The sequence below is a fragment of the Sturnus vulgaris genome, chromosome 10 (genome assembly GCF_052056855.1).
Source record: "Sturnus vulgaris isolate bStuVul1 chromosome 10, bStuVul1.hap1, whole genome shotgun sequence".
NCBI classification, from domain to species: domain Eukaryota; kingdom Metazoa; phylum Chordata; class Aves; order Passeriformes; family Sturnidae; genus Sturnus; species Sturnus vulgaris.
Window position 1 is genome coordinate 18,658,489 of NC_142252.1, and position 12,488 is coordinate 18,670,976.

Genomic DNA, 12,488 nt, shown 5'->3' on the forward strand with positions numbered 1-12,488 from the left:
AAATATCCATGTGAAGAAATTACATATACAAAAATATAGCAGGGATCTCAAATTATCCGTGGCAATGACAAAACGTTGTCTTTGATCACTGCTGTAGATCTTCAGCCTAGATAAGGGCATGGGGCAGGGGAGAGGCTGAAACATAAGTCACCAGGTAACACACAAAGAAAACTCATGGCCAAATGATAAATAAAATCTCCTAACACCCAGGAGGGAGAGGCACTCCATTTTTGATAACAGCTTCCTTTAACTTAAAGAAGTGCATGGAGCATGCAGGCATGAATGCAACAGGCAGATTCACAATACATCACATTTCTGTATGGGTAAAGGCCAAACTGTCAGTCACAGTTAAAATATGGCAAAAGTAACTTTCCTCCTTTTCCCCCATGGCTCTGGTCCAACAGGACAGTTAAGCACGTGCTTAACCTTGAGTTTGCAGAGCATCTTTAAGTGCTTAGCTGGAGCCAGGCCAAAATGCAGGAGCCAGACACAGCTCCCATGTTAAACCTCCTTTTTCCAGACGAGGTTGAACAGAGGGAAGGAGATACTGAGCTGTGAGATGTTTAAATTTACCTTGCAACAACACACCATGACTTGTCCAGGTCAGCAGTAGAAACACAAGCAGGGTGTTGGTGTGACACAAGAGCTGTCACCCAGCAGAGCAACTGCTCTTTATGGAGATGCAACATAAGCAAAGGTTTTAAACAACACAGCTGGCACATGAATTCAAATGTCAAATGCAGTGTCTACAGCAATCCTCCCACAGCTTCTCTGACTTCACACAGACCCTGACAGCTGTTTGTGTGAAGCCCTGGGAGTGACTTAGCTTGTGTGGTTACAGGTAAGGAATTGTCACCTCTGATTCACAGGCCACATCAGCAGTCTTTGGTTCTCACTGGTGAGCAGGGCTGGTCTTCAGAGAGGCAGCAACACCAGAGGGCTCCTTGCAAGAGGGTGCAGTGAACTCACCTCAGTTTTAGAGCTTCCCATAATTCATGTGAGGCAAAAGTCAGTTATACCATTGCCATGTGAATCGATTCTCTCTTCTGGTGAAAACCAGATATTTGGCTCTCATGTCAGCTTCATTGGGACATACATTCATAGTAGAGTGACAGAGAAGAAATAATGTATCAATCTAGCACAAGGATGAGGGAAAAAGCCAAGAAGTAATCACACATTACACAAGAATAAAGGAAGTGTGTGAAACAGTAATTTTGATTGTAAAGTCTTTATAAACATACTAGGAAAATGAGAAAAGAAAAAACCAAAAACTCATGTAATTTAACTTTTATCACGAGACTACTGATTTTGTCAGGAGTTCCCTCTCCAAATACCCCTCCGCAACCAGGAAAGGAAGTCTTCCAGTTCTTATCCTGCCAAGATAATGATCCACAGACACAACTGTCAGGCCAATACTTCTAGTTATGCTCTAGAAAACAATAACCTACATTCTTAACTGGAGTTCCCAGTTATCAGTTTTTAGAAAGAGTCAGGTAGTAGAAATAAATGTATTTGTTTCCTCTTATCCCAGTGAGTGCCACCAAAGGTCATGAGGTGCCAGGTGTGTGCAGAGAACCTGTCAGGAAACCATTGCTGTGTATGCTAAAAATAATTAGTGATTGAAATTAGCTGGTGTCTCTGCCTAAGCACTTACAAGCTGCTGGAATTATCTGATTCTTATACCTGTTTGTCCAGTGTCACCCAAAGAGCAGACAAGTTTCTCAGAGCAAAGTTCAAATATAATCTTTTTCCAGTAGAAAATCGGAGTTAAATGTTTCCTGCCTTCTCCCATGCTCTCTGAGCCCCCTGGAGCAGCTCATGTCACTGGTTCAGCCCAACCATCCTCCAACCACACTGAGTGGGCAGCACAGGAAAAAGTCTCAGTACCCAGGAGCAGCTTTGCTGCTGAACTGCACAGGGGATTACCCAGTAGTAGTTTGGGGTTTCCTAAATTAGTGCCATGAGTAATTCAATCAGGCTCAGGCAACAAAATGGAACTAATCCAAAATTCAATCCAACTCACTTTAGTAGCGAATTATATCTAAATTTTAGATGCCTTTTGAGCCAGTCCTTCTAAAATAAATCCCATATATAGCCAGGGGGAAAGCTAGGTGCCTTTGAGAGCCTCCTGAGGGACAGCCTAAATTGGACAGGCACAATCTCCCTCTGGAGTTGCTTTTCTAGGCATTTATCTCTCCCTATTGAACATGGAAGGAATTTAGGCACTTAATTTAAGAGAACTAGTTCACTCTGTGCTCAAAACATAGGTGTTAATTAGCTGCCCATGCCTGACTGGAAGTCCACCCGATTTAGAGTCTAAATAATTTATCTTAAAGACTAGCATTATGTTATGCCCTAGTAAAGTTTTTAAAAAGAAACAAACCAGGATGGTTTGTGCACTGAAAACGGAACAAGATTAGGAATGCAGTGAGAGGATATAAAATGGGCTGGAAGGACCATACCTTAGTTGCTGCTAAATGATCCTTGCTTTGCATATTTTGAAGTAGTGGGGTTGATATCAGACACTTTTGACTCTCCCAGTATCTCTCCCAAAGCACTCAAAAGCCCCACTGACATGCTTTTTGGAATGAAAAATTGCAGTAGCAGTACTGGGGTAAGAAAAACACCGTTTTCTGCTGTGCTGTTCCCAGAAGACTCATTTGAATTTAGAAGTATCTTACACTATGGATGAGTGTCTTCAGATGAGTTAGTAGTAGGGAATATCAGCCTCCACAGATTTCACATATCCTGCAATTAAAGGAGTGAGTGGGCTTCTTCTTTAATTAAAGTGACTCTTATAGAGAGAATTTAAGTTTCTAAAGACATTATGAGAATTTATGGTACCCACTGGCTAAATTAGTCCTGAGATCCTCCCATTTTCCCAGGCTGAGTCTGCACCACTTGATGTGTGTACAGATATTGGGCACATAAACCCCGTGCAGGATCGGCTCCTGCCCCCCATTGCTGCTCCTCCAGCACCCAGGGATGATGGGTGACTTCCCTAATTTTACTTTGCTTCCCTCATCTGCAACACACAGATAATACTCCTCAGCTCTGCGGTGGTGCCAGGCTTGATTCATGAATGTTTTAAGGCATTCTGTGATTTTCAACCTGAAAGGTGCTTGAGAACCATAAATTATTGGTTTAATATAGATCATAGTTTTCATCTCATAAATCTTTTATGTACTACTCCAAATTCATGCCTGATATAACTCTAATAACTTGAGCAGCATTAAGCGAGGGATAAATTTGGTACAGTATATGAGGCAGCAAAATGAAATTCCAAGGGCTTAACAAGTGGCATTTCTTACAGAGTAATGTCAGAAACCTACCCCACTGCCCACTTCTCTACAGAAAAAATATCATCTCATGGCACTCTAACTTGTTAAGTCTTAATTCATCATTAAATGTCTGGTTCACATCAAAAGAGTATTTTTCTAATATTTTCTGCTGCTATACATAGGTAGTTTGTGTTTCTTGAGAATTAGTAGATGTGGTCATGTTTTTGCAGTCTGTTTTGACAAAACTATTTGAGTTGAAAGCAGATTAATTTTTCACAGGAACCAACCTTTGAATAAGACATTCCTACAGCTTCTAGGCCTTAGCCATGAGAGCATAGGACACAGGACTAGGAGGGATCCTCTGGGTCACATTCACATCAGAAACAGCGATGCCGAAGGCTTGGCAACAGCCATTTTAAAAAGGTGGGAATTTTGTCCCCCTACAGTAAGAAAAAAATACTGTTCATGCAGTTCATTGCTGTGATAGTTGAGTTCTTTTAATTCCCAGACCAGATGTTCTCATGCCCAGTTTAGAACTCTGTTATCAGGCCAACATTTCTCTATAGCTGAAATAACTTTGCTCCTCCAGTGTCATCTGACCACTCTCCAAAGGGAGAGTGTACATGAAGAATAACTACATTCCTATTCAATCTTCATTTTGTTAGTCTAAGCTAGTCAAACTCTTTTAGTCTTCCTTTAAAATGTTATAAATCTAATGAACACAATTAAAGAAAATTCTAAGGATGTGACAACTATCTTTGAAAAGGAAAAAAAATTATCAGACCTCACACTTCATTAGACCTTGGTAAAATTCAGATCTTTATTAAGTCTTGTCTCTTTCCTCTCCATGACTCTGATTCTTAACATTATTTCTGCTCTTCCCAGAGTTTATCCTCTGACCTCTGCAGCAGGTTTGGGCAATAAACTGCCTTTCCAGTTGGTCTTCAGATTTTCTATTCTTCACTGGCTGCAATGAGTGATCTTGGGTACTTTGGTTCTCATAATCTTTCTTCATTTCATCCTTCCCGCATTCTTTCCCATTGAAGAAAATTTCCATGGAATGTATTTGGAAACTTGATAAGAATCTGAATCTTATGTGATAATGTATCCTATTGACAGTCTTATAGATACAGAAACAGACTATTTCCTATGAAGTTTTTATATTTGCACAGATTCCTACAGAACTGTCTTCTTTCTTCCCTCCTCTCCCTCTCCAAATGGTCTAGGATTTTTCTTTATGCTGTGTAAATGCAAAAAGAAAAATATATACAAGCAACTTTTGCTGATACCGAGATAAAAATTTAAAATACTAAAGGTAGTTTGGAAAAGACTCAACTCTTAAGGCATCCACATGTTTTTCAAAATAGTAATGAGTAAGGACTGTCACCAAATCATAAAAAGAAAAAATTAGGTCTGCTTAAGTCCTAAATACCACCGTTAGGTAAATTTGTAGACCTGGGGATAATGGAAAACAAAGATGTGCAGTGGATATAAATGCAATTTCCAATCAAGTGTTGAGATTTACCAAATTAAGCAGGTGCCTTCTGTGCATTGAATGAGACAGCAACCTGGACAGGCAATCCAGATTTAAACCCCTCATGATTAATTCCCTGGTGAGGTATGTCTGCAGTCTGGGTTTAGCACATGCACATCTGGAGTTTGGGACAGCATCACTGCCAGCGTTCTAAATTCAGATCCCACATTTGCACGTTGGGCTGCACTCAGCTGGGCAGGCAATCACTCATCTGTGTTCCATGGTGCTCATGGAAACTGGTGTTTCAATGCAATATCTCAGGTCCTGGGCAGATGCACTCGTGCACACACACAGCAAGTCAGTGTTAGATATCAGCTTAAATCTTTGATCCATCAAAATAATGGGCTTGTTATTTCAATAGCTCCAGTATTTTGCTGCAGCTTTGCAACACAGAAATCAAGTACTGAACAGCAGTGAATCTAATCTGGTTTGCTGTAATAACTTTAGAGATAATCCTGCTGCTGGAGCAGCTCAGGGCCAGTGTTTAACAAATATTAGGATGAGTAAATACCATTTTTGGCCAGTGTTAGTCCATGTTAGCATCCTAAATTTAAAAATTCAGACATATCTGAGAGAAAATTTTGAAAATTCAACAATGGAAAAAGAGTTAGAACAAAAGGTGAAGAAGAAGATGGAGAGGATAAAATAAAGCTGAAAGAGCTCCAGACAAAAGCAACAGTGGGAAAACGTTTTTTCAGATAAAGAAATTAAGATACTAAGATAAAGTAAGTGCAGGGCACACTGTCAGATATCCCTCCAGCTCAGCTTAGGTCTTGATCCTCTAATCAGAGATAGATGGCAAAGACGAGGCTTTTATTTCTGAGACTTGCACAGTTTTAAATTCCTAATGCATTAAATAGCCTGTAATACAGAGATTTCTGTCAGGTAGCAGAACACCAGTGCATTCATCCAATTAAAAATGGAAAACTGCTCATAAATAAAAAAGTGTTGTATGAGTCTTCCCACAGTCAGAACTCATGCAGAAAGTTCATACACTCACCAGGCTCCATCCACTGTCATTCACATGTCGTTGTATGACAGACAAGTATTTCCTGTCTCTGCAGGTTATTGTTTAATGGGCTAATGCTTATTTGCAAGATGAAATGCTATTGTGGAAGTTCTGTGGGGAAGGATGTTACTTGTGAGGAAAAAAAAGGCCACTTCCAAAAAAAGAAAAGCCCTGCTTAGCCTCCTGGTGATAAAGAAGGGCAACTTCACCATGGATTTATGGATTTAAAGGGAGCTGCATCAGGCCCTGTAACTTTAGCCCTATAAGCAATAGTATGCAATTACTGCTGAGGAAAAATCATCTTGCTGCTTTATTTTTTGTGTGATGTTTTAAATTGGAATATAATTTTGCCCCAAAAGAGTAACTAAACCGTTTTTTATTTTAATCCCAGCGCTATCTGTGCATCATCTAATTGCAATATCTTACTCTCACAATTAAAAATAAAGCACATGATATTGTGAGAATATGTTTTATTTCTGTAAATTCTGCATCCCAAGAGCACTCTGTGACCTGGGGTTCTTTGTTGCTAGCTGGTGAATGAGCAACAGGAGAGCAGACCCCTCCTGAGCCCCTCCATTGATGACTTTCTCTGTGAAACTAAGCCAGAAGCTGTTGCAAGGCCTGTAACATCGAATACTGCAGGTAAACAACATTCTTTACTATCCCTCACTAGAGAAAAATAATTTTAGTTTTAGTTTTAGTTTTTTAGTTTTAGTTTTAGTTTTAGTTTTAGCTTAATTACAGCACATTTTTGTCAAGTGATTTCTTGGTTTGTTACTGTGTGCACAAAATCACAAACTGGCATTAAATTATAGTTGCCTGACCCGTTAGAAGAAAAACTTTGTTTATTACATTTTAGGGGAAATCTAATGTGATTCAAATCACATCAGTTCTAGCAGATCTTTGGGGCTGAAATTAATGCAATTTGTTTAAGTCTCACGGTGTACATACAAATTTGAATAAATTCTCCGTATTTGGTTTTGCAAAATTTTAACCTATGGGAAAAGCCACATTTAGTCTGTTTTTTTAATCAAATGCATTCCTTACTCGGAAAGATTTTTTAAAATGAAATTTTGGATGAGATGTTAGAGAGAGAAAGGCAGTGGTATCAAAACACTTCACCCAGGCTGATTTCAGACACTTCATTAGTGAAAGGATCTCATCTATTTCTTACCTCCTTTGTGTTGCAGTGGGGTACTAGAGAAGGTAACAGAAACAAAGAGTAAATCCTGAAAACCTTTTGAATTCTACTGAATTCTATTTGAAGTATATTGTCCTTTGGAAGTATTTTTAGAAATTAGCCCCCTCCTACTGGGTATCTGTGCAAGGTGATCGATGCTGTTGAGCAGATCAGCAGAGAAATAATAATATCAGCACAGCACCACTGTGGTCTCTTGCTGTCTCATAAAAGGACTTGGCTTGTTAGGAGCCATTTAATTAAAATGTATAAATTATTAATTGAATAATTGACAACTGAGTGATTATCTTGACATCTAATTAATATGGGTCTAAAGCAGCATGCAAGTTCTAGTAACAAAAGCTGAAATACTGAATTAGATAACAATTGTAAGTAATATTTTTTCCCTTTAAAAATATAGCTGAAGATATTACAGGGATGAATAGAACTATTTCAGATTGTTTGAGAACGGTGTTTGTTTTAAAATGTACCTGTAAACTTTACACCTGTCTTGAATATCTGTCAGATTGGGGTGGGGGTGTTAATTAGATTTATTTAATAATAATAAAACAAATAAATTATTCTATGAAGATTGAAGAAATTCAGTGATTTCCAAAAACACAGATAAAGCACTGCAAGAGATAATGCAAACTGATTTGTCAAAAACACCTTCCATGTAACACGATGATAATGAAGGGGTTTTTCTACCTTTTACATGCTAAAGAATTGTGAATGTTACTTTTTAGGCAAATTTTAAAAGAAGAGCTGAAATTGAACATTCCTTTCATACTGATCGAGTCCTTAATAGAAATAGCATTAGACTTTATATTCAGTATTTATGGCCCAAAGGACCAACACCAACAACAGTAGAAAGCATTAATAAACATTTTCATTCCTTTATGACCCAGCTCCACCCTGGGAGCTGCCTGCTCCAGCTATTCCCGAGTGGATTCCCAGCAGCACTGCCCTAAGCAGCTGTTAGCAGGACTTTACAAATCATAAGATTAAACCAAATCTTATCTAAAAGCTCACTTGAACAGGGAGCCCTCACAACAGAGAAAAATCTGTGAAGGCCCCAGCCTTAAGACCTCACATGTCTTTAAGATTTTCAGAGGAAAAGCCTTTTTTGAAAATCCACTAAACTGCATTTAGTTAAGCACTTGAAATCCCCAGGCATATTTTAATATCTGGTCAGCATCTTTAGCCAGGAAATAAGCACCTCCTCTAGCCAAATTCAAACGCATAATTTTTTCCCCAATTGAAACATCTTTAAAAGTGATCTATTTGAATTAAATCTACATTGAATTTTAACATTTTGTCTCTAAGTATTATCAACAGGTCTGGATCTCTTGGATCTCAGTGAACCTGTCTTACAAACCCAAAATAAAGCAAAGAAATCAGAGAATCCTTCAAGAAGTGAAGGCTTAAAAGCTTCAACCCACAGAAAGAAGACAGAGAATCCTGACCTGATCAGTGTGGATTCTGAGCAGAAAGTCCAGGCTGCCAGAGTTGCAGACAAGTCTTCTCTAGATTTAGGTAAGAGTGTAGCTCTTTCATCAGTGCTCCATAGCCCTGCTTGGCACAGGTTTCTCCTGGCTACTATCACAAAATTATAAGCAACACCAGAATTTTTGCTGCACCACATTTAATCATTATATATATTCAGGTCCCCATTATAAACTACTTGAAGCACTTTAAACCTTAAGAGCTGTGCACACATTTTACATTTTGCCTTTGCTATTATACCTATTAAGTTGTCACTAAGTGTGCTAATAAAATTTTGAAATTTCTTTGAAAAAAGAAATTTAGTCAGGGTGTGTGAAATGGTAGAAAAATCTCAAGGGGTGTGATGAGAAATTGGTAAAGGACACAAATGAGAGGCAGCCCACATTGATGTCCTTTTCAGAATTGCAGGTGCCAGAAATATACATTTATATTTGTAAATACTGCTTTATCTATGCGTACCAGAGAAAAAAATCCATTCTTGACAGGAGAGATATATTTATACAGACTGAAAAAAAAATCCCTAAAACAACTCAATATCCTGCCAAGCCTGATCAATTGACAAGCTCTGGAAAAGGTGAATTTGATTTAGTTCCATCCAAACTAAATTACTTGCAGTGCAACTGAGAAATTTGCAAGGTAAATGTAATTTATACCGAGGCAGCAAATTTTCCATTCATCAGCACAGAAATTCTTTTAGAGACCTTTATCTTCAAACAGGAGCTGAACATCTGCTCTTTGCAAAGTGAGTCTGACACAACTGAATAATATCAGTTGCCTACATAGTCATTTTTACATGTTAGTCTCTAAGAGAAGCTTCATTTTTACAATTTGTCTAAATTACATACAAATCACTGATTTTAAGTCTAGAGTTACACTGATATTCTGACCATGAATGCTAACAGATTTAGAAAAATGTTGTGAATTTCCAAATATTTTCACATCATATCAACTAGAAAGGTGCACAATGTTGGCCTGTATGTTAGACCTTTATTAAAATACAGGCTTTAGTGGCATTATTTTCTCTATAACACACATTTAACAAAGGAGATAAAACTGTCAAAGTAGTTTCTTTAAAAGATTCATATTTTTCTATTCTTTATTTTTCAGTTGATATTCAGACACAGATAGAGAAATGGGATGATGTCAGTTTTCATGGAGACAGGAGTAGCAAGGTTCACCCTTCTGCAGAGCGAACATCATCATCATCCAGAGCTCCATCAAAAGAGATTTTATGGTACAACTTTTACTTTCCTTAAAAAAATATTTCCAGCCCGGCTTTCTTAATTCACAGAAATGCTTGCTTGATAACAAATCATATTATTAAACATGTTATGATGACATTAAATGTGTTCAAGAACATATTTTGAACAATGTAACATAAGCAAGCGCACTATAAAATGCCATTTTGCCAGCAGTTTTTTATGTTGTGGAAAGTAGCAGGCACAATTACTTAATAAATGGTGGTGAGAACTCTACAGAGACATGCAGTGAAATCCTTTATTGTGGTGGTTGATTTTTAGACACCTACTGAGGCCCAGTCTTGTGGCTTTGTCTAGCCTCAGCTTCCCTGTCTATGAAATATAGGAGTGAGAACACAAAGAGGAGTCCAGGCATTTTGATAACTGCAAGTTAAACAATTCAGTTGAAAGAAATAACCTAATTCATCATTGTGTGATTGAAAGACATAGGGCAGAGTGTTCTGGTGCTGAGTGTGTAAATGCATTATTTCTAGGTCCACAGAAAACAGATCACAGTCTGAGCTGAATAATGTCAAGAGTGCCTTGGACTCTGATTCAGCATCAGAATTAGAACTTGCACCTGCAATACAGGTAAGAGGATTTGGTAGATTTGTTAACAATAAAAAGGCAAGGAGGAACTTCCCACTGGCTAGCCATTGACGTTCTGGGAGAATTATTCAAGGGATATTTTCAGGATCATCAGGAAAAATATCTTCACACACCTCTGAAATGGATAGGTTCTGAAATTAAGAGGGAGCATCTGAAACATCCAGAGTTTAATACTGCAGTGAACTGTGGCCTTCCTGTACAGAGGGAAAACTTCAAACTACAGCTTACAGCCCCATCTTTTTTCCCTTCCTCCAGTTCTGAAATTCAGACTTCTAATGGTTCCCTACCCATGTTAAATATCTATCCTTTAGGTCTCTTGGTCAGGCAGGAATCCCCAGAATTGGGAAATTGCTGAGGAAAGCAGGAAGCAATCATTACACCAATGTTCATTAGCAGTTTATCTCCACAGGTGGGGGAGCAGTGTGGTCACAGGACTTTTTCCTGCTGGAAAAGGAACTCTAATACGGAGGGCTCTGGGCTAAAGGTTTGTAGATTTGCCCAATTCCACTGTTGTATTGTGTCTTGGACAGGTCTTGTTGGAAATTATTACTGAGGGTTGCATGTATGTCTGCACATACAGGTACAAATATTTATATATGCATTGCAATAGAGCAGGTTGTTCACGCACCTTCTTTGCTGCTTCTTACTTTTTAATTGAAAGATTTCAGGCATTGCCACTGGAAGGGGAAGAGAGAGTTTTCTGGTGGATTATCTTTTAGTTGAAAATAATTTTCTCACCTTCCACAGCTATTTTTAGGCCCGGACTTCAAAAACTTTCTGACAGACAGAAAATCTGGAAATTAATGAAAAATAATAGCCTCATTTGAAAATGAAAAAATGAGACACTACTTGCCAAATGTGTATCCTGAGAAAAGTAGAAATAGAACCCAGTTATCAGATCCATTTTGGGGCTTTTCTTAGGAAAAAACTGTCCTATCTCTACATTACAAACAGGGGGTTTTTCCCTCTGGAAAGCCTCACATTAGTTGTAATGCATGATATCTTTCCTTTCTCTACAATAGATTTGTACATCTTAATAATGGAAAAGATCTATTACACAGTGCCATCCACTTTAAACGGATGGTGTGTTCTCATGTGCTTTGTCCAGCTCATTGAAGCACCTCTGACCCGTTTTTAGGAAGCTGTTCCTCAGCCCAGTAGATCTAAATTCCAGGACATTTGTGCTCAACCGAGATGTATGTAAGTCAAGTAGACAGTCACAGGATTCAAATGCTGTGGCTTTCTGTAAAAGCAATTTACAAATGCAGTTTATGTCTACTTTATATGATCCATTTTCTTTTTTTCTTCCACTGCAGAAACAAAAATCCACATTTTTCACTCAGTTTAAGTTCAGTCAGTTGAGGCTCCATAATGTTTTGTAAAATGACTGATACTTCAAATTAAAAAACCATGAATTTGAATAAGCCAACCTGAAATAAAAGCAGAGAATCTTATCTGTTGTCTTGGTACAGTTTGTGTTTTGTTTTGGTTCGTTGTTACCTGCTTGTTTCAAACTTGTGGTACATTTGAGCAACAAAATATTAAACCAATAATTATTAACACAGAGAAAGTGAAGTGAGAATGTGTTCTTATTCGAGGTAGGTTACTTGGAAATGTGTTTTTGTTCACTGCCTGCTTCATCCTGCTCGTACTTGGACTGTCAGAGTTGTCAGCTCCCAACACACAGGCTCATCTGTCTTGACCGAGTTCTTAATCTGCTTGCAAAAGAAATCACATTAGGGCTTTTATCAAAGCATATGTTTTCCATACTTTGTCCTCTATAGGTCTTGTCTATCTCATTTAAGGGTAACCTTTGCAAATGCAACACATTCTGCCATACCCTAAAGATTTCATCTTGTCAAACTTGCTGCAGTTTTCCATCAGCAGTTTCCCAATCACCTCATCACTCACCTTTGCCACGTCAGATTTAGCTCCTCAAAGTGAAATGCTAAGTAACTAGGTCATATTTTCATTAAAATTATGCAATCTTCTTAACAAAATCCTTTGTTTACCAGCACTTGTGCCAATATAAAATCCAAAAGACAGGCTTTGAACTATGAAGGAAGAAATGTATTTGAAGGCTGTAATGGGCAGTGGCCACTGGTGGCTGTCACTGGATATGGCTGTCTGGCTT

General features: G+C 38.2%; 1 protein-coding gene across 13 annotated transcripts in view; it reads left to right on the forward strand.

Moving 5' to 3' along the window:
* Positions 1 to 12,488, forward strand: part of PEX5L (peroxisomal biogenesis factor 5 like) — a 106,128-nt gene that overhangs the window by 71,338 nt on the left and 22,302 nt on the right. For 6 of the 13 annotated variants that reach the window (XM_088170976.1, XM_088170978.1, XM_088170980.1 and 3 more), the window contains 5 exons: positions 6,355 to 6,466; positions 8,328 to 8,537; positions 9,615 to 9,741; positions 10,240 to 10,336; positions 10,764 to 10,838. In XM_088170976.1, the coding sequence (XP_088027102.1) occupies positions 6,355 to 6,466; positions 8,328 to 8,537; positions 9,615 to 9,741; positions 10,240 to 10,336; positions 10,764 to 10,838 (621 nt within the window). The remainder of the gene's footprint in view (positions 1 to 6,354; positions 6,467 to 8,327; positions 8,538 to 9,614; positions 9,742 to 10,239; positions 10,337 to 10,763; positions 10,839 to 12,488) is intronic. The other 7 variants (XM_088170985.1, XM_088170982.1, XM_088170981.1 and 4 more) reach the window with 3 other exon arrangements.